Source organism: Aspergillus alliaceus (genome assembly GCF_009176365.1).
Source record: "Aspergillus alliaceus strain CBS 536.65 unplaced genomic scaffold BDW43scaffold_124, whole genome shotgun sequence".
NCBI lineage: Eukaryota > Fungi > Ascomycota > Eurotiomycetes > Eurotiales > Aspergillaceae > Aspergillus > Aspergillus alliaceus.
The window spans coordinates 1-21389 of NW_022474807.1; the positions used below are offsets into that span (position 1 = coordinate 1).

Consider the following 21389-nt stretch of genomic DNA (forward strand, 5'->3'; position numbering starts at 1 on the left):
CGGCGGGCCTATTAGGGGGCAAGGGCCCTCGACGGGCGTCCAGTTGGGCGGGGAGGCTGGCTGATAGCGACTTGCGCGGGAGGGAGAGCTGGCGAGAAACGGCAGGGCCGTGGGTGTCCCAGGCCTAAGAGGGCGCCTAAATGGCCATGACCAAGCCTAAATGGCCGTAGGACACGAGCGTCCCCGAGGACCCGCCAGTTGGCGATTTTGGCGGCCGCGTGCGGTCATGGGGCGTGGGGCTTCGCGACGGTGAGGTGACGACGGCCGGAAGCCCAAAGGAGTGCAGGTCTGCTAGGGAGCGCCCAAAGGTATGGGTGGGGGGGTGTGTGCGCGTGTGTATATATAGAGAGAGAGAGAGAGAGAAATGCATTATACCCGAATGTAGCCCCTTTGGGGCTCTTCTCGGGTCGCTGACGGCCAGTTGGCCAGCCAGAGAGAACTAACCTTGGTATGTACAGGATATTGTAGCTAGATTGTGGTGACCCGCACCCTATGTGCGGCGTAATATATTTTAGTTCCCTTCCCCTGTACCGGTCCTTCGCTCCGTTCCTCCAGCTCAATCAAGTAGCTCGCATCGACAATTGTGTCTGTAATTGGGCGTAGATATCCTATATGGGTGTGGGCGTCCCACGTAAATAAACGTTGGATACTACAGGGGGTCTGAAAAAGCGGCGATTTAGCCGGCTGCTTCCCCTAGTCCGTCGCCTGACCCTACCGCCGATGAGGTTGACCCGCTGCCACCGGTGTCCGAATCGCTGCTGTTCCCGTCGTCGTTGTTGTCGTCGTTGCTGTGTAGCCTTAGTGGTGCCAAATAAGCCAGTCGGTTTGTTTGTAGTAGAAATGGAGCTGTACGCAGCGTGTGTTTCGGGCTATTGAATGCTTCCTGCAGGTTCTGCGGGCAGGACTGGGAATCACCCCATATCTTGATCCTTAGTTTCCTGTATGCGGTGCACGTAATCAGAATATGGTGCCGGGTTTCGGGGGCACCGTGGCACCGTGGGCATCGATCCGTATCTGCGCGTTTGATCTTTGCCAGCCACCCATTCAGACCGATCTTGTTGGTCCTTGCCTGGAACAGCACGCTGCGCTCACTTGGTGTCATACCGTTGTAGATCATCCGGTCCTTGCCCCGGATTATCGGGTCGAGATCGCGTAGCTCCTTGCCGGGAGCGTTGGGCCCCGATCTTGCCAGTTGTCCTCCCATTCTTGGTCGTGGTTCGGATCCATCGGTCCGCTGCGGACTGTAGAGGGGCCAGGTCCAGCCCCTGGATCCCCTTCGCGCGCGGACCGTCACTTGTGCCGAGTTCAGGGCGCCACCCCGTTGCTCGTTTCGCCATTTCGTCAGTGAATTCGTTTCCCGGAACCCCAACATGGGCCGGGATCCAATAAAAGCTCGCTGGCCACCCTTGCTGGCGCCTCTCCCCCAGAAGGCGTATAACGTCCTTGGTCAGATATTGGCCGGATCCCTGTTTGGGGTTTCGGAGCGTGTTTAGGGCGCTTTGATTGTCTGTGTATATTTCCACCGGTCCGTAGAAATATGGGTCTTCTGTGTGTAGCGGCTCAGGCCAATGTAGATAGATTGATCTTATTGGGTAGCTCTAATACGAGAGAATTGCTTGAAGAAGAGAATATCCCACAAGCGAAGCTCTGTGAGATATCATCTATCTCGAATACAAACAGAACAAACAAGAATCATGCACTGCTTGCTGATATTCACTATAAACTCAGCATCCTGTATAGTGACTGCGCCGTCACACTGTGGCCATTCGAAGTGCCAGAACGAGTCCTGCCTGTCACAGATTGAATAGTGATTCGGCCTGATGGCCGTACAGGATACCCTGACCCAGGTGCATGGACAATCGGCCACCGATGAGGAACATCAGGCCGTCAACAGTTTGGTTTTCAACGGGAAATCTGAACCCTTTACGTACAGAATCTTCAGCTATAAATTAGCGAATAGTTAGTAGTAGTAGGAGATCAAGAATCAGTCTCCTGTCTGAATAGTATCTACTGCCTGCCTTTGATCTCTCTCCCTTCTAGCCTACGTATCCTTACCTAGTTGACAGGTCTTCTACCCTGAATAGTAGATATCCTTGACACTGCCAGTTCGGCGGCCGGAACCGTGGCGTGTCGTTCTGGGCCTAGGTACGCTTGTCGGACGGTCCTTGGATCCAAACAGACTGCCGCGGCCCCGATCCCACCATGGTGTCCTGAGCCGTCCGTGTAGGTCTTCGGTACGGCGGGATATGCTATACAGTGGATCCCGTGGTGCGTCAATGCTTCTGTTTTCGATTTTGCGATTTCCACATGTGGTGGTTCCCACCACGGGGGCACAATAAATGCTGTTCTGATTTCCATGCGGGAGGCGTCGATATCGGCCCGTAGCTGGAGCTCCTCTTCGGCCGCTTCGAGCGCGGAATGTAGAGCTTGGTTCCGGCTGAAAGCGCATCGTCTGAGGATTCGTCGGTACACGGGGGTTGTGGCAACTCTGGTTAGTGTGGCCAGACGGTTCCGTCGGAGCCGTTGTGCTATAGGTAGTAAGTGGAGCTCTGCATCGAATGCGTCTCCGCTCACGGCCTTGAAGCCGCCTGAGATGCTGTGTCCGGCCCGTCGTTGAATCGCATTTAGTGCTCGCAGTTGCTTGTCGTGTAACCCTTTCTTCTTCGGGACCCGTGGGTGTTGCCAGACGGAGTGCCACGGGCGCCACACACGCGTTGTACACCTGCCGCTTATCCTCTGGGGACAGGCCCCATTTGGAACGTCCCAACGATGTGATTGCCTGTAGTCCTTTGCTGCACTTAGTATCGATCTGCTGCAGATGTGTCTGAAAGTCGAGCTGTCTGTCCAGCACCACTCCGAGGAGCTTGGCTGAGTCGCTGGGGGCCACCACGCGGCCTCGGCCTAGGTTCAGGGTTTCCCGTGATTGTTCGGTGGTCTTTGGCTGGAAGTGAACCAGTGCGAACTTCTCCGGGGCGAAGACCGAGGCGTGTGTCCGTGACCACGGTTCGCAGGTGTTGAAAAAGGCCTTCTGTAGAGTTCGGCAATTTTCCGCTGGTGACGGGCCTACTGCAATTATTGTGGTATCGTCAATATACCCAATGATTATTGTTTCTTTGTCTGCTTCCATCATATCTGCGTTGTAGAATAGGTAGAGGATCGGGGACAGAGGTGACCACTGGGGGATTCCGGTGTCCACCACCGATTCTGGACAGGAGATCTCCGGCAGCTCCAGTGTTGTGTAGCGTTCCCTGAGGAATGAAGCCATCCAGTTGATAATCGCGATCGGGATTCGTCGTTTGCGCAGGTTATGCAGGAGCCGTCTGTGTGAGACATTGTCGAAGGCTCCTGAAATATCCAGGAGCAGTGCTGATGCGGTTAGGCCCCGCTTCCACGCGCTGCAGATAATTTCCGGGACTGTGTGGAGCGCTGTCTCAGTGCCTTGCCCCTTCCGTCCCCCAAAGTGGTTATCTGGGAGAAGTTTATATTCTTCTGCGAAGTACGATAGCCGTAGAGCCAGGATCCCTTCGAGTACCTCAGCGATTGTATTTAAAAGCGCGATGGGTCGGTATGATTTCGGGTTGGAGTAGTCGTCTTTCCCTGGTTTTCGCAGGGCAACGGTACGTGCTTTGCGGAAGTGTGTCGGGCAATAGCCTTGCCGTAGCGATTCGTTGTAGATTTCGGTCAGAATCGGTGCGACCAGGTCCGCCGTGGCCTGGATGACCCGGTTGGTGATATCGTCTGGGCCGGGGCTTTGTCCGCCCCCGGTCTGTTAATCGACTGTAGGACTTCGCTTTGGGTGATGTCAGGATTCTGTAACGGCTCCGGGTATTTGTAGTTCCTGATATCGTCGAGGTTCGCAGGTGGTGGTGGTGGTGGTGGTGGGAAGAACACCTGGGACAGAAGTTTCGCTTTTTCTTCTGGCATAAACTGGAGCCCGCTCGGTCCCTGCAGAGGTGGCGTGTACGCCTCGTAGGTGGTGCGGTTCTTGGCCCAACGGGACAGGCGCCAGATCTGGCTTGTGTTCCCGGTGGCCGCGGTAACCCGTTCACAGTTGGCGATCTGTCGGAATTTCTGGATGGTCTTGCGAGCTGTTCGCTTTTTACGTAGGAAATCCTCCCAGAGGTATTCCGGTGCTATCGTCCGGTGTTTGGTATGGTATCTGAGAATTGCTCGATGTGCCTGTTTGGCCTCTCTCTGGAGGTCCCAGCATTCCGTGGTAAATCCCGGTCTTGATAGTTCGGTCGGTCGGGCCCAGGGAGTGGAAGTGTCGATTGCGTCCTGGAGACACCTGACTACCTGGTTGGTGGTGTTATCAAGGTCTTGGGTTGTGGCTTTGGGGATTGTGTTTCTGACGTAATCGCGGAGCTTTCCCACATCCATGTTCTGCCAGTTCCTTTTCTGCGGTGGGGGCTTCTTGGTTGACTTCCACCTCCACCGGTAGATGATCAGAAATCCCGCTTAGGTGGTCGACCGCGCGTACGTGGTGTATCTGTGTTTCTAAATCCCATGATGTGAGACACAGCTCTAGTGTGGACCCCAGTTTGGGTGTGACTTCTACCGGGGCCGCGGTGTCGGTGCTGCGCGTGTCGCTCGGTCCTACGCGGCTTCTCGAGTTTCTGGTACGTTGGACCGGTCGCGTAATCAGCCCGCGGGGGGTGACTATGGCCAGGGGTCGTTCCTCGATTAACGATTTCAGGTCATCCGCGCGTTCGTTGTTATTTCGGGCGGCCGACCGGTGGCGGCTCCACAGAGGGTCGTGGATATTGAAGTCGCCACAGATTATATGTTGTTTTTTCCAGGGATCGTGTCGGCCGTGCTCAGGGCGGCCCGTAGGCTAGTGACACCTGGATTGGCTCGGAACTGGGGTGGATTATAAATATTGTGGACGAATATCTTGATGTTATACTCGGTTTCGATCGATACCGTTAGAGCGTGCTGGTCCCAGTAGATGGGAGTGTACTTTAGATCCTTCCGGATGTATGTGCGGACTCGTGGGACTGCTGGTCGTATAATCGACAGCCAGATCAGGTCGTAGTGATCCTTGCATTCTCGTGGGAAGTGCGTGGTGTCGGCAAAGGAGCAGATCCATGGTTCCTGGATCGCGAGCACGTCGTATTCTAGGATTTGGACATCGCGGAGGAGTGCCGCCATTGCGTTGTCGATCGATTTCTCTACATTATACTGCAAGATGTGTAGCGTTCCTGGTGGACCGAAGTCGGGCAGGGGCGGAGCCGGGGACGTTTCCGTCGGTCGGCCCCGTTTGCTCCCCTTGCCCCTTCTGGGCATTTTGCGGGGTGTGTTGTACACTGGTCAGTGGTCTTCGGTTGCCAGTCAGTCCCAATGCCGCCATGCGGCCTGCGTGTTAGGCTTTCCGCCTAGGGGTCCAGCCCGCTCGGGTCTTTGGCCGTTGTTCGGGTGTTGGTTGGGGTATTTCTCTCGGGCCTGTGGTTTTTCGGCGTTTGATCGGTTCCTTCTGGAGGCGCGTTGACCGTCGTTTCTTCGGGCTGCTGAACAGGGACATGGACATTTGCTGTTCAGGTCGTGTGTCGGTATCTGAGGCCGAGGATTGCTGGACTGCCTCCCGGTCTGGGATCTCTAGATTGGCGTCCGAGTCCGACCCCGAGTTCTCCGGGGCTGATGGCGCGTCTGTGTCGGATCGCCCGGGCGGATCGGACTCTTCAGACTGCTCGGAGCTTTCGGCTTGGGAGATGGTCCCAGATGGTTGTGTCAGATCTGATTCCGACTCGGTGCTTTCTGAGTGGTCTGAGGCGGCTGTGTTGGCTAGGCGGACCTCGTGGGCGTGGGTGATTGCTCGTTGGCGCAGATTTCGCGTCACTTGCGCGCCTTCCGGCAATGGTGTCAGTGTAGTTGGAAGATTGGTGTAGCGGCTCAGGCTAATGTAGATAAATTGATCTTATTGGGTAGCTCTAATACGAGAGAATTGCTTGAAGAAGAGAATATCCCACGAGCGAAGCTCTGAGATATTGTCTATCTCGAATACAAACAGAACAAACAAGAATCATGCACTACTTGCTGATATTCACTATGAACTCAGCAGCCTGTATAGTGACTGCGCCGTCACAAGAGGCAGGATTTGGAGAATATCCTCGGGGGGGTATTGAACGAGTGGGGAAATTTCAGCTTTGCTGAATGCAAAAATGGGATCTGTAGAGTCCTTGAAGGAAGATGATGGTACAAGCAATTCGTGTCCAGAGTTGCTATGATGAGATGCAGCAAGTGCGGCTAGATCGCAAAGGAATGGGTTGCGGAATATATCAGTGACGGTCAGGGATATTCCGTTATATCTGGATACGGTTACCAGTTTCATGGCCGCAATAGAATCACCACCAAGTCGGAAGAAATGAGCATTCACGGAAATCAAAGCTGTATCCACCTGAAGAACCTGGGACCAGAGTGCTTGCAAATCCAATTCCATACGTGTAGATGGAGTCCGTGTCGATGCGTTAGAGAGTCTATATAATGCCATGTCATCGGGAGACGAATTCATAGCAAGGCCACGCAAATGACGCCTATCAAGTTTTCCAGTCGCTGTCATCGGGAGCTTCCTTAATGGGATATATGCTGATGGGATCATATAGTGCGGTAGCAAGTCACCAAGAGAGTTCTGGATATGGAGCATGTCCTCTTGGAAGGATGTCGAGGCTGACAGAAGAATATCAGATGTAGCTAATTCTTCAGCTGCTGTATGGCCTTGAGATAATTCAATGAAAGCAACTAGAACCTGCTAATCGTGATAGACAGGTGAATGGATGAGGTCAACAGCGACCCTAGTTCCATCATTTATAGTCTCCTGGAGGCGATGTTCAATCTCGCCAATCTCAACACGCTGGCCACGAACCTTGACCTGCGTGTCTTTACGCCCGATATATATCAGTGACCATCCTCGTTGTATCGCACCAAGTCACCAGTCTTGTACATTCGACGGTCAGTCCCGAGCCCAAGCCGGTGCACCCATGCGGGATTGGTGATGAATGATGCAGCGGTTTTCTCAGCATCGTTGAGATAGCCTCGCGCAAGAAGGGGGCCTTCGATAAGAAGCTCGCCCACTGTACCAATAGGGGACAGTTGATCAGAGTTAGACGGGTCAACAACCCAGAGAACGGTTCCTAGCCCTCTGCCAATGTTGGCTGGTGCGATTCCACGCTGAAGGTAAGCCATTGAGGTCCAGATAGTGGCCTCTGAAGGCCCGTAGCTATTGATCAAGCACACTTTGTCCATCCATCGATCCATCACGCTAGCCGGGATTGCTTCTCCACCAAGAGCTAGATGGGTGACGCAGGGAACAGAATCAGGGTCAATATGTGCTGCCAGACTTGGAGTCATAAACAGCCAGTTGACATTCATCTGCGTGATCGCTGTAGAAAGATCGTTCATACGCTGATAGTCCGATGGTACACAAACACAGCCTCCATGGGCCAGGGTTGTAACGACCTCACTGTTGTTCACATCGAAACTGGGTGCTGCAAAATGAAGAGCACGGGTTCCTGAGCTAAATCCCATTGATGAACCCTCAGCGCGTATCATGGTACAGAGTGACTGATGCTCAAGGACCACACCCTTAGGAGTTCCTGTACTGCCTGAAGTAAATACCACGATCGCGGCATTTCGAGGATGTACAGCTGTAGAGAAGACCGGGGCTGGAGAAAGGCCTTGAACAAATTCACTGTTTATTATCAATGAATGGTCAAACCTCTCAGCATATGTTGAGCTTGTAAGAACAAATGGAGCATTGATGTCTCGGATCATCTGCTTAATTCTCTCAATGGGATGCTCTGGATTGAGCGGAACATAAGCACCACCTGCCTTCAGGACTGCCAGCATAGCAACAATTGTCCAGAGAGATTTCTCGAAATAGAGAGGAACCATAATCTCCGGACCCACATTGAGGGTAAGAAGATGGTGGGCCACGCGAGAGGCAAGATCATCCAGCTCTTGGTAGGTCAGTAGGCCATCCCAGGCGCAGATAGCAGGTGCATTAGGGTGGAGCGCCACCTGGGATTCAACCAAGCGATGGAGGCACTCCGGGACTGCAGAAGGCCGGGTGGAATTCCAGGCAAGTATTTGATGCGTATCAGTGGAGCTGGCTAGTGGTATCTCGGACAAACGAACCTGGCTATCACTGGTGGCGAGGCCTTTACTGAAATGCGCGAATTGCTCCAGTACTTTTTGTACCATCATCGAGCTCATGACGGAGTCATCGTATCTGGCCTCCACTTGCACACCATGAGACTCAACACTACAATCGATCACTAAGGCATAGGAGTCAAACCCAACCATTGACCCTCCTTGAACCTTAAGACCTGGTGCATTTCCAGCCGGATCATCTAGTAGTTGCGGCTGTACAACAAAGAGATGCTTGAGATCCAAACGCCGACGAGGTCCCAAGGAAGGCTGTGCAATGCCTTGAAGACCAGTGTGTTGAAATGGCATCATATCCACAGCTTGCGACTCTATCTTGTTTATGTACCCGTACACTGTGTCCTGCCGCGTGATTTGTATACGAACTGGAACAGTAGTTATTGTCGATCCCACTATTTCTGCAATGCCATTAATAGGAGTGTCTCTGCCGGAAAGGGTAGCAGCGAAAAGGACATCATCTGAGCCAGTCTGACTGGCCACCACCAAAGCCCAAGCAGCACGAAGAAGTATTGATAGAGATGTCTTGACAACTGTAGTTGGGTCGAGATTGATGAAGTGACTCTCAGTCCTGTTCGGTTGAGGCTGATAGCTTGCTGAGGGCAAGGTCGGGAACCCTAATGGGAGATCTCCTCTAAGCTGCGAGTCCCAAAATTGATGTGCAGCCAGCTGGTCTGTTTCCTGCAGATATCCTATGAAGCTGTTGAAAGGCACAGACGCAGGAATGCGTTCCCCATTTATAAGCCGGTCATACTGTGAGAAGAGTAATCGTATGCTCCACCCATCATATAGAGCATGATGTACTTTCCAAACAAATTGTCGCTGCCCTCCATGTTCTCCAAGTATGATGGCATAGCTGGCTAGTTGTGAGCCAAGTGAGATAGATGTAACAGCTTCTTGACTCCAATAGTCCTGTAATGTAGAATATCGGTGCCAATCAATTTTTGCTTTGACAACCACCTGCAAAAACCCATGGTTAGGGCTAGTTGCCCGAACGATTCTTGTGCGAAGTATAGGATTTAACTCGTATAATTTCTCCCAAGTTTGTATTACTTGCAGCAAGTCAGCATTATCAGGTATCGCCATTGCTGTCGAATTGACATATGCAGAGGGTTGCCGAAGGGTAATGTCCACGAGGGCTTCCTGTAGTGGTGTGCACGGGTAGATATCCTCTATATGCTCCTCAGATACGCTGCAAGCTTCTGCGATTGCATCAAGCCTTATTTGCTTGTCAATTTCTTCTCCAGGCCAGATAGAAAAAGGTTCGAGGAATTTGTCTTCTTCGTCGTTGTTTTCATGTCTGGCAATCATAGCAAGGTCACGAATGTTTCTATGACGGAAGATGTCACCAACAGTCAAGACAACTCCTATATACCGTCCCGCTGCTACAACCCGCATAGCAGCAACCGAGTCACCTCCCAAATGGAAAAAGTCATCCAGAATGCTTACAGAATCAGGATTAACATTCAATACCTCGCCCCACAAAGTTTGTATCAGGGATTCCATGTCAGTGGAGGGTTGAACTTTTGTAGCACCCACAAGCCCATAGGCAGCAAGTTGAAGGTCTGTAAGTTGCTCAGCAGACCCCTTAAGTTTTCCTCGGTCCAGTTTGCCCGATGTATTTGTAGGTAGCTGTCGTACGGGTATATAAATTGATGGGATCATATACTGCGGAAGATATTTGGCGAGACTACTTTGCAGGCTCATAAACTCAGATCGCAATGAATCGGATGAAGAAAGAAAGAGGTCAGTGTTGAACTCGAGTTCTATAGTACGTAGTGCGTGGGATGTAACGAGGAAGGCGCAGAGGGCAGTGCGACACGGCTGGCAGGCAGGGGATATCAAATCGACTGCAACGTCTTCAGTGCTTGGCATGAGATTGCGAATATGGTTCTCGATCTCAGCCACCTCAACTCGTTGGCCGTTGACCTTGATTTGCGTGTCTTTGCGCCCGGCATATATTAGTGATCCATCCGCATTATATCGTGCAAGGTCACCTGTCCTGAAGAATCGCCGGCCCCGTTGAAATTCATGCTTAATCACCCATTCAGGATCATGAATAAAGCTGGCGGATGTCTTGGCCTCATCATTTAAATATCCTTTAGCAAGCAGTGAGCTCTCCACAAGAATCTCTCCAACAGTTCCAATGGTATGGCTTGTATATCTCCATTTCTTGGGTTACTGGCAATACGTGAAAGTGATTGGAATGGAGATTTGGAGGTTTGTTGCATATCCCTCATGTGTTGACGTAGGGGTGTGTATGTGGTAAACTATGACATCCAATCCAATGGCAAAGACTCACTTTCGCATATAGATATCTAGTGGTTCAATGCTGGCCTCTGCTTCGGCTACTAGTGAAGCTGATCGATAGATCCCTGTGATACATTTGGCCGCGGTCTTCTGAATAACTAACGCTCAGCGGTTTAGTAATCCACTCCGGGGTATATCCATGTTTGTTAACCTTGGTCCAGACTGATGATGCTTAAGTGATTCTTGGCACTACTAGATCATTGTAGAGCTGTCTTGCGCTTTGTGGTGGGAGCTCCCTAAGTCGTGAAAGTACGTGGCTGGCCTGAATACCTCTCTTTATAATACGGCCAATATAGTCCTTAAATTGAAGTTTTGAAACAAAAGACCACTCCCGAAAGTTTCACTATATTGTGTCAGGACCTAGGCCGAGCCCTGCCTGAGGCACCAAGTCCAATATCAGGGCGGAATCCAGATCTCTGACCTGTTGTAGGCAGTAGTTTGAGAAGTAGCTCGCTGTAGTAAGGATTGTGTCCTAATAATAATAATTAGTTATAATATATTTCTAAAACACTTGAAGAGCGCTTTAGATTTATACCTTGATTTACTCCTTGATAGAGTTCTTGTACCTTGTTGACTTTGGCTAGACTATATAGGTATCCCCGGTCTATTGCTTAATAAGTACTTTATAAGCAATTTAAATTTATAGAAAAAGTCTACAATGTGTTTTTGTTACGCCTGGGTATTCGGGCAGGAGCTCTGGGACTAGTTAGTTGCTCTTGCGTACCGAGCGTCAAACCGGAGTGTCAGAATCTACTGAGACTCGATAATGAAGTGCCGTGAGGGTAACCTAAACCAAGGCCTGAACAATGGTGCGAAGGTAAATCCGTGAAAGAGCTCAAGTCCAAAAGGCCAGGCCTATCAAGTACATATACTCGATAGTTAAATGAGTACGAACGAGTTGAATTCTGGTCTTGCTACTAAAGGTAGCTCTGTAATAACAATTGGGTTTGATCACAAAGAACTAAACTAAGTACATGAAAAGAGTGCCCTTATATACCTTGTCCTTCCATATGGTGGTAGTTCTGCGGTAGTCCGGTGATAGTGTGGTTGGTAGTGTTCCGTATCGATGGTACTACCATCTTACTACCATACTACTACCAAGTCATGCGAGTACTTGTCAGCCGCGTTGGCTCTGATAGGTGCGAAGTATCATGGCCCAGCGATGGGCAGGCACCTCTACGTGGTGCTGGAGATCAGTACTTTGGCAGTTGTTCCGTATCCAACTGCCAGAGGAAGCCAAGTTCTGCCCTAACAACAGGAAAAAAAGAGGTGGTTGTGCGACCATGAGGGTTTTCTGGTCCTTCGCCCTTACCCGTCGCCCCCTTTCTTCACCTCCCACGCAACCTGTCAACAACTTCAAGGATTAGCTAAGGTTTGTCCTGTTGCCTTATCGTGCTACATCACAATGAAGTTAACCTCTACCTGTTCGAGGGGTCCCTTTAGATAACGGATAGCGAAGACTTTGGTCCCTTGGTCTTGCCATTGACCGGAGATCTGGAAAGACCGGGTTGGGTTGGCCGCAAGGGCTGGCAGCGCTGAAATCACAAAGAATCTCCGACAACCGATTGTCAAAAAGCAAATTATCAACCCGTACATCTGCGTGCACAATACTAAGGCTGTGGAGGTGGCACAGGCATCGACAATGTCGCGGTACAATCTGATCTGATGAGCCTGTGTTAATTCCACATCCTCAGGTAGTTGCCGATATTTGCGGAGATATAATCCCTCCGGCTGATCGGTTTCGATAGCTTCGATGATGTGGGAATGTGGTCTCTTTTGGTTCGTTCATTTTTCAATAAATTGAAACGAAATAGTGTGTCCGAAGCATAGTGCCGAAGGTCGCTTCGAGAGACATCAGTGCTAAGTGGTGCGAAAATTCAACAAGTCCTGAGAACAATTTGGTCGCTAAGATTGTAATTTGACCAGAAGCTCCGACACCCAAGATATCCAGATCATGCTGAGGTTGTAAACGCACAGTGTAGGTTTCAAATGTTGAAGGACCCTTTGGGATGTCAAAAGGGATACTGGACTCAAGACTGTTCGGACTCTTGTTTGCAAAAGAGAGTTTCTTCTATACAAGGGGAGATTATGCGAGAGAAAATGCCAAACGGCTGTAATAAGAAGTGTAGGAGCAATTGTTGTGGTACGAAAACCGATTAACTATGTAAGAAAACATGTCGGATTGTGGAAAGAACAGGATGCCAGTTAAAGCGGCCGCAAGCAACATTCATGTCACACGATCCATATCTCACAAGACCCCGCCAAACAGACCTCCAATATCGGTGAAATTCAGACCGTTGCTCCAGTACTTCCATTGACTTTCGCGCTTGAGGTCAATACGTGGAGCTTTCCTTACACTCCCTTGAGAGTCGAATGAGGTGGAAAAAAGTCCATTTTGTATTGAATATAGAGTTGACGCATTCGACCGCGTGACCCGCTCGCTTAGCGAATACGTTAGCAAGGATTATAGTTAGGAATTCATTAACTTATTATAGAATAGCCGCATAGCTACCCTTACTTTCTTTTAAAACCTAAAGACCAATAGAGGACTAGCTATACCCTAAAACCAATAAACCGGGGTATAGTTCAGCATTTGGCATTGAACTAGACGATTCTTCTATAAAGTAGATTTCTAGTGCCTTCTGTGACTGTTGCTAGTACAATCCGTTCCTGCGGAGAACCGACAAGCGCGCTTAAGCAGCCGGATACAATAGACATACTGGGAGTACACTGGCGCAGAGGGTGTTTGAGCAATAAAGCATTGAATTACCCCTTCGCTAGATCATCGTGTCGTTATATCGTCCAGAGTAGGCATTTACAGTGGGGCTTTCAGATAAGGAAGTCCAGGATGGTTGGCAGTTTATTCTATAGCTATGGTAGAATCCATATCACTATAATACAGTGCCTAGATTGAGGCGGTAAATTGGAGTGTAGTATTCTCCCGCAGGAAGTTAACGTCCCCTATTCCCCGGAGCGCAAAGTCAAAGAAATCCCGGAGATTTTCATCCACCGCCAGGAGAGTTTGCAACGGATTGCTGGCCGCAAGACTCCCGCGAAAGATTTGTGCGATCCCTAACTCAGGTGCCAGGGAAGCCAGGATTGCAATGTCGCTGAAATCATTATGAGCTGCACTCTTAATGGCAATCGCTCGCTTCCAACCGCGGATGCGCGGCCATACTGACTGCAGGGTGCTGTAATTTCCCAAATGCGCAGTGGCCAGCTGAAAAAGGAACGGGCCTGGAAACCCTGTTGTAAGCACTGGACCGTAAAGTGGCCCATCAAGGGAACATCCAGCCTGAACCACTGACGGATCTTGCATTGCCAGAGCTGTTGCTGCTCCCCCGAGTGAATGCCCAAACATGCCGACCGTCATCCCTCGCACATTTTGGCTTCTCGTTGCCTCCTCAAACCCCGGAATCCAGGTCGCCATCTTCTGGGGAGTGAATTGCTTGACAATGGAGTGAATCGACTTTGCACGTCGGATAGTTTCATCAGCGGATCCACTAGGGCTTGCATCGCTCGGTGGTCTCCTAAAGGATGTTCCACTCCGACGACAATGTAGCCCCAACTGGCCAGCGCCTCCTGAAAAACCGTGTACAGGCCCTCTGGGGATCCCAGACCCGGCGAGAAAACGATCACCGGGAGAGACCTGTGGGGAGAGAGGAACGGGCACGCTATATCAGCATCTTTGAACGAGTTAGTTCGTACCCAATCAAAGGCGCCTTCCGGCAGTGTATAGGTTTGCTCGAGTTGTCGTGCTGTTTCTGATGGGATATACAAGGCTCGTGTTACTGTATTCGCGTGCAAGGTGGGATACCGAAAGTGTAGCATGACATGATCAGGACTTTCCTTATCTGTCTCATCGTCGACTTGTATTCTTGCAGAACCGACTGCAAATGGTCCCGGGGGGTTTGTCAAGGTCAGGGGCATACTGGCTACCTCAGCGGAGGCAGGATGGGGAGGAAGTAGCTGAGCTAGTAGAAGTCCGGGCCACCAGAGAATAGATTGGATCCTTGAAGCTAGAAGCCGCATTCTTGACTCGACTCAAATGAATTCTGTGGGTGTTTAGGAGTCGAGGCGTCAAGGGAGTAGGAATCGTGCACGGTCTTTAGTGAGCCCAATGCTATTTAAACACCATAGCCCCTGGGGAGCAATGATGAATCGAGAAGAGCAAACATCCCTCAGGAGCCCGCAAAAAGGGGTGGCGTTTGTACGACATTCCGATCCTGGAAGCAAGGGATGTGACCGCTTATACAGATTTTTAATACAGGGAGGACCTGTATTTCAATAATTCACGTTCACGGGCCACTCTAACACGCGTCGCTGCAGTCTTCCATGGATAGTTTCCTTTCTCTCTATCATAAAAGAAAATCCCCCCCCTTCCACCCTGTTTGTTTGATGGAGATAAATTGACTTACCAAGTAACAGAAATGGTGGTAGTTATGCAAAATGGTTAAATTAGCCAGCTGATGCTTGCTTGCCAGTTTCGGACTAGTGCGGCTCGTGACTGAAGCGCTGGCTGGACCCGCGGAGGTGCTGTTGTTACAACACTCTCGGGTCATCCATCTCTAATTCCTCACTGGCTTGCTTCATTTTCGTGGCCTCGACATTGATATTTCCGGTACTTGGAATATGTAGAACTGTGGGCTGCTTCTCAAATCATCCTCAACGATCATCTAAACCCCGGTTGAGGCACCAACGCAAGCACCATCGGAGTTGAGCTACGCCGGCGCAAAAAGGAGATACATACCACGGACTTGCGACAGAAAATATTCATACCTTATGATCGAATCGACACCGAAGCATATTCTGTATTGACAGCTCCGACGCAAGGGCTTCGAGGACATGCTGAACTCCTTCGCGTACTACCCCACTGTCGGCTGGACAGCCAGGGTCAAGTCGCGGACAGGGTGCTGGATCTGCAAGTATCGCGGTACCCCATCCTTTTATGAACGCATATTAAGTACCGCTGATGGCTGATGATTTTTGATTGGTCCCATGGCAGGATCCGCAAAGTAAAGTGTGATGAAGCGAAACCGTACTGTAGACGTTGCCAGAGCACCGGTCGGAAATGCTTATACAAACTAGACGGTGGAAGTGAGCGCGTCGCACAGTCACCGACGCCGTCAATAAGGCATACGCAACCATCTTCCGATTTGGTCACTCATGCGTTGCGTGAGCGACGGGCCTTTGAGTATTACTGCCATCAGGCGGGACCGGCGATAGCGGGCGGCCTTGGCAGCCAGTTCTGGATGAGTGTTGTCCTCAAGGCCTGCCGATCGGAGCCAGCGGTTTGGGACGCGATTAATACCATCGGGTTGCTGTATGAAAATCTAGATCCATTTCTCGGACCTCCCATGGTCGTCGAAGCCTGGCCATCCGTTAACATACCCAAGGAAGCCTTAGCCTGGTACTCGCGCTCGGTGGAAAACACTCGATCCAGAATCACACAAAACAAGGCCAGTATAGATGTGGCGCTTATCACATGTGTACTATATATCTGTGCTGAGATGCTCCAGGGTGATGTGGCAACAGCCATTCGACTATATGAGCAAGCTGTGCGGCTGATTCTCACTTGGCAGCGACAGGCTTCCGTGACGTCACGAACCGTATCCATGGTGGATGACATATTGCCGCTGCTTGTTCGTCTAGGTGCAGTTGTTCTGATAATCACTGGATGCTCACCAGAAGGGTTGCCTCAGCTTCTAGCTATATCTAGCAACAACCTCAAGTTCTCATCCCTGGAAGACGCCCAGACAGCGTTCCTGAAGCTGACCATAGAGTCCTTTGGCCTCAGGGATGCGGCCCTCCGACACCAGCGTGCTCCCCACGACCGCGTTGGGACCATGTTTGATTTGACCGTACAACAGCGGTCTTTGATGCATCGACTAGGAGAGTGGGACAGTGCTTTCGCCTATCTCACAAGTGCGGAAGGACAGCCGTTTACCGACTTTCCATATCGAGGAGCAGTAGGAGTACTCCTGACCTTTCGTGCTGTCACGTCTATCATTATTTCCACATGCCTTTCGCAGCAGGAGATAGTGTATGACAGGCATATAGATCAGTTTCGACTGATTGTCGAGCATGCAGCAGCTGCAATACGTGCATCTGCGGCTCAGCATCACACGCAGCCGCAGTTTACTTTTGAACCAGATATCGGCCCGCCGTTGTTTTTCACGGCCGTAAGATGTCGAGACACAGCACTGCGATGGAAGGCGTTGACTCTGCTTCGACAAGCACCGAAGGTTCAAAGCTTATTCAAATGTATGTCGTGGGTGACACTTGCTGAAACAATCATCCGGCTCGAAGAAAATCATTCACCGAGAGTAAGAGAAGGGCCGTCATCTAACCTTCCGTGTAACATCATTGCAGGAAAGGAAAGTCGCAGTGACCGTTTGCCTAGGGATGAGGATGGACATCTGGATAATTCGCAGGGAACCGTATCCAGCGCAAATGAGTCGGTTGAGGTCGGCGGCCGTTGTTCGGATGAATCGTCGATAAACGGAAGTCACTGCATTCCGGAAGAGTATCGTGTGCATGAATTCGGCCTGTTTCGAGCAAATGGAACCGCACCTTTTGACTTATCCTCGCAAACGCCCGGCCTCTTCGTCCTGAGAGTCACCCACAATCGGCGTGATCCAATTACTGGAAACTTTGAGCTGGTAGAATGCTTCCTGCCTATGAGTTACTAGCGTGACAAGTAAGCTGAAGCGTCGAATTACTTGCCGCGAACTGTATTGCATGTTCAACACGAAGCAAAAAAGGAGAAAAATGACCAATATTCTTTGGAGTACCTTATGAGCTCCATATGTGAAATAATCCTAGAAGCCAGGGGAGAGGCAAGGAACCGTCGTTCCAAACCAAAACATGAATCAAAGGTGCTGGGATTGGCTCTAAGTGGCTCCCGCGTCATTTTTCGACGGACACAGAGCGTTAGGTCATTTCTTAACAAAATGCGTGAACAACCGAACGCAAATAACCGATACAGAGAATTTACACTAATGACTAGTGGTAGCTCTCATTCATTAATGTACAAATTACACCTATTGAGAATCGAAAGTCTGCGGGCTCTCGCCGACCTGTCTCCACGCTTTACGGTATTAACCTGAAAAGCTATTGCTATTGGACATTTGCGTATAGGGCTCAAATCCCCTAAATTGTTGGTACTTTTAACATGGTGATCTTGTCTAACTCTGTGCAAGCCTCGATGCCCAACTAGCGCTTTGATAAAATTCTTTCACTGTCATCTATTGCCTGATGATCACACGGCCTGTAATAGTCTTAATCCAGATATCTACTAGCTTTCTGTTTCTCAACAAGCAGAGCGCGGCGGGCACCTGTTCAGCATGCAGAGACTAAGCAAGAAACACAAATCCAAGCCACAAAGATAGCAAAGTCAGTTTTCTCAGATTTCTACTATTCCAATAAAACTTGCAATTATTGACTCTATCATATATAAAAAGTCCTTTCTTGCAGTCTTTCTCAGCACTTATATAGGTAATGAGCTTGTACTGATCAAACTTTACTTAAATAGCCTTCTTCTGTAACCCCAGGATATTAGAGCCAATCATGGTACCATCTTTGAAAGGCACTGTGGAGGTAATGGTTCTTCAGATTATCAGCAAGGATAAGACTCAGCGTAATCTCTGCCCAGCTTCTTCCAGATAAATCCCACTTGTAAACATATATCACTCCAGCAGTATTTTGTTATATAACATAAACTCAAGAGAGTGACCCGAACTGATCATAAATAAGTCTTTATCCTTAATTTTATTTTCCTGGAGCAGTTTAGAGTTCCAATTATCTAGGTTTCTAAAGAGGAAAGGCATATAGCCCCTAAAATCCGCAATAAAGTTGTCAAGGATATCTACTATTCAGGGTAGAAGACCTGTCAACTAGGTAAGGATACGCAGGCTGGGAGGGAGAGAGAGATCAAAGGCAGGCAGTAGATATTATTCAGACAGGAGACTGATTCTTGATCTCCTCCTCCTACTAACTATTCGCTAATTTATAGCTGAAGACTCTGTACGTAAAGGGTTCAGATTTCCCGTTGAAAACCAAACCGTTGATGGCCTGATGTTCCTCATCGGTGGCCGATTGTCCATGCACCTGGCTCCGGGTATCCTGTACGGCCATCAGGCCGAATCGCTATTCCATCTGTGACAAAAGTTGTACCAGGGGATGCCACTTAAGAGCAAATTCCAATCTGCTTTAAGCCACTGGCATACAATACTTTGTAATGATATGGAATTACATAATTCCTGCGCTTTATCAAAAACTGCAAAACTAAACATCATGTTTAATCTTTCTCTATTTTTCTCAAGATCTGCCTTTACAGCAGCTGGACCGTGACAGAGATTCAGTGTCTGATATAAGATAAGTATTACTGACCGAGTATTCTACAGTTTTCCATTAAATAGATTATTATCTCTGGTCAGGCAATCTGCGATGTGCTTTGAGCTAACTTGTAATTAAACTTTATAGTCGCCATAGTAAATATATATATCAAAGACTGGCATCACCCTTGAAATTTCTGCTGTCCATTAGTATATGAGGTTCGGAGATAAAACAATAATAATTGGTTTCCTAGCAGGTAATAGCAAGCTGTGCTGCTTGTATATCAGACACTCCTGGTTAAAGTTATTCTATATCTAATATAGGGTCAGTTAAAAAAGGCTATTTTATTATTCTCTAATTACTTACCTTGAGCATAAAGGCAATAGTTTCCCAAGTCTTTTTAAGCCTGACTGAACCTGCAAGGATACTTTCCTTTAGATATGACTTGAACTTAAATTCCAGCAACCCCCACACTGCTATAGACTGCCAGAATTTTAAAATAGTCAAATGTCTCATTCCTTTTATTCTTGGGACTTGCTCATTTTTAATGCCCAACATTTCACATGCCATGCTATAATTTTCTCGCTGGAACTCAATATTATTAAACCAGTGTTTATGGGCTTCAAAGGCAAGATAACCTTCTATACTTAGTTATATAATCTCAGAGTACTGTATATCAGTGCTCACTTCTATACCGAGCTCCATACTGTTAAGATCCTCAGTTTATTGGTATTTTACCGGGTTGAAAATATCTGTCTTCAGTTCATTACCCGCTTTGTACTTATACTTCCCTTTCTTAGAAGGTGTGCTTCTAACCATCTCTTCCCAGGTTAGCATACGCTCGTCCTCTGGTAGCTCCCAGTTAAGCAATTCTTCAAAGGCCGTATTTGCTTGCTTAGTTACCTCAATATTCTATTATCAATATGCCTTCTGGGATGCGCTGCGTTCGATCCAGTGCTTTAATAACCAGCATGTATTGCCAGTATTTCTTATGAATATTGAATATCTCTGATCCGCGGCTGATTCTTAGCTTTTCTTTTGGCTTTAGAATCTCAGCTGCCCATTGACAGCTCCGGATCATCCCTGGCTCTGGTTGCTGCTCGGTCTCATGGTCGGTCTCATGGTCGGTCTCATGGTCGGTCTCATGGTCGGTCTCATGGTCGGTCTCATACTCGGTCTCATGGTCGGTCTCATGCTCAGTCTCCAAGGCTTTGTCTAATTCAAGTTGCTCTTCATTCAAGATTACATCATACTTCTTTTGTTTTTTTGCACTTTCTTCTTCTAATTCATTGTTCTCAGCGCTTTTCATATTTCTTGTAGTCTTTCTCGTGCCTATTAATAATATAGGGTCAGTTAAAATAGCCTATTTTAGCAATTCCCCTTATCTCTTACCTGCTGGCCTTTCTGTGCCAAAGATTACTATTCCTCCAGTTCTTTTTTCTATTAGACTTGGAGTGTATATTTGTCTTATATATTCTTTTATACCCCACACTAATTAATCTATCTGTGAATCTGACAGATTTCTGTCAAAGAATATACTATCACTTGATGTCAGGTTTTTATTCTTGATTTACCAGAGAAAGCAGGCTAGATAGTCTTTCTTATTCCAATTATTCTTCTGTCTATTAATTTTTAAATATTTCTGCTCTTCTTTTGCTTCTCCTTTTGCCATCCAGCCTTGCACAAAGTTAAGACCGAAACTTTGGTCAGAAGCTATATTTTTCAGGCAATTCTCCCAAAGCTTAACCTAGTATGGTTTGAACAAGTTGGATTGGAGCTATTCTATCTATTCTGCTTTTGATCCAAATCTCAGGTTGGCCATCAGCTGTTTCTGGCTATTAATCCTTGTTCTTTTTTTATTCTGTTTCCCTAAGCTTTCACTGCCCTGTTCCATGCCTGTAATCTTCTGTTAGCTTAGGGTGGTCTAAGAATGCCTGTTTTTCCTAACTCATCTAAAGCTGCATTATAATCAAGTATAATCTTATCAGTCTTATCTTTACTTGATTAAGACGCTATTTTGACCTCTTTTAGAGGCTTTACTTCAGTTTTAATCGATAAGTGATAATATTAGTCATTTAGGTATGAATGGTAAGGAACATGATAGTGTGAGGATAAAGAAGGAAAGGTGTTAGTGATGTGATAAAAAGAAAAATCTATCTGAAGTAGGAGAATATAAAGAACCCATGAAAAGTGAATAATACTAGTCAATTAGTTCTCTCTTAGGATTAAAGATGTGTTTGCTCTTATTATTCACTACTTTGGATAATAAAAAAACATATATATGAAGTTATAATATACTTGTTAATTGCAGCTCGGAGAGCCGCAGGTAGTAGGGGAATAGCGTGCTACGGCGCCGCAGGTGGCAGGAGCAGAGGACTGGGTTTCTATTCAACGATCTACTACCATACACAGAGGTTGATCACTGGTTTCTGAAGCCATTGGGGTGCGGTAAAGATTTTACCGCAGCGGGTAGCACGTGACCCGCACGTGCTACTATATCACCCGCAGGCGCTGTAAGGTGCGCCTAACATTACCCCCCTCTCTCGGAAAGCCCTGGCCTCAGGGCTTCGTAGGTGCTCATTTAT

At 48.6% G+C, this 21389-nt stretch overlaps 6 protein-coding genes across 6 annotated transcripts; 1 reads left to right on the plus strand and 5 right to left on the minus strand.

The window, feature by feature from the left end:
- Positions 1-4446: 4446 nt before the first annotated feature.
- On the minus strand, positions 4447-5197 carry BDW43DRAFT_295537 (uncharacterized protein). The gene has a single exon (XM_032044070.1). The coding sequence runs from the start codon at positions 5149-5151 to the stop codon at positions 4780-4782; it is 372 nt and encodes a 123-aa protein (XP_031893695.1). The 5' UTR covers positions 5152-5197; the 3' UTR covers positions 4447-4779.
- A 165-nt stretch (positions 5198-5362) lies between these two features.
- Positions 5363-6556, minus strand: BDW43DRAFT_317378 (uncharacterized protein; the record flags this gene model as incomplete). The annotated part of the gene is made up of 2 exons (XM_032048530.1): positions 5363-5844; positions 6052-6556. 2 exons carry the CDS (start codon positions 6554-6556, stop codon positions 5363-5365), a joined length of 987 nt encoding a protein of 328 aa, XP_031893696.1.
- Positions 6557-6745: 189 nt separating this feature from the next.
- Positions 6746-10190, minus strand: BDW43DRAFT_318416 (amino acid adenylation; the record flags this gene model as incomplete). Its single annotated transcript, XM_032048700.1, has 3 exons — positions 6746-6865; positions 6919-9789; positions 10155-10190. The coding sequence occupies 3 exons, from the start codon at positions 10188-10190 to the stop codon at positions 6746-6748; spliced, it is 3027 nt and encodes a 1008-aa protein (XP_031893697.1).
- A 3153-nt stretch (positions 10191-13343) lies between these two features.
- On the minus strand, positions 13344-14841 carry BDW43DRAFT_295539 (uncharacterized protein). The gene has a single exon (XM_032044071.1). It carries the CDS (start codon positions 14497-14499, stop codon positions 13837-13839), a length of 663 nt encoding a protein of 220 aa, XP_031893698.1. The 5' UTR covers positions 14500-14841; the 3' UTR covers positions 13344-13836.
- A 196-nt stretch (positions 14842-15037) lies between these two features.
- On the plus strand, positions 15038-17859 carry BDW43DRAFT_295540 (Zn(II)2Cys6 transcription factor domain-containing protein). The gene has a single exon (XM_032044072.1). It carries the CDS (start codon positions 15447-15449, stop codon positions 17157-17159), a length of 1713 nt encoding a protein of 570 aa, XP_031893699.1. The 5' UTR covers positions 15038-15446; the 3' UTR covers positions 17160-17859.
- Positions 17860-19708: 1849 nt separating this feature from the next.
- On the minus strand, positions 19709-20113 carry BDW43DRAFT_317382 (uncharacterized protein; the record flags this gene model as incomplete). Its single annotated transcript, XM_032048531.1, has 1 exon — positions 19709-20113. One exon carries the CDS (start codon positions 20111-20113, stop codon positions 19709-19711), a length of 405 nt encoding a protein of 134 aa, XP_031893700.1.
- Between the last annotated feature and the right edge of the window lie 1276 nt (positions 20114-21389).

What these genes read in the sequence shown, in the direction of transcription:
- BDW43DRAFT_295540 (XM_032044072.1), top strand. Translation starts at nt 15,447, where the DNA reads ATGATTTTTGATTGGTCCCATGGCAGGATCCGCAAAGTAAAGTGTGAT.
- BDW43DRAFT_295539 (XM_032044071.1), bottom strand. Translation starts at nt 14,499, where the DNA reads ATGCGGCTTCTAGCTTCAAGGATCCAATCTATTCTCTGGTGGCCCGGA.
- BDW43DRAFT_295537 (XM_032044070.1), bottom strand. Translation starts at nt 5,151, where the DNA reads ATGGCGGCACTCCTCCGCGATGTCCAAATCCTAGAATACGACGTGCTC.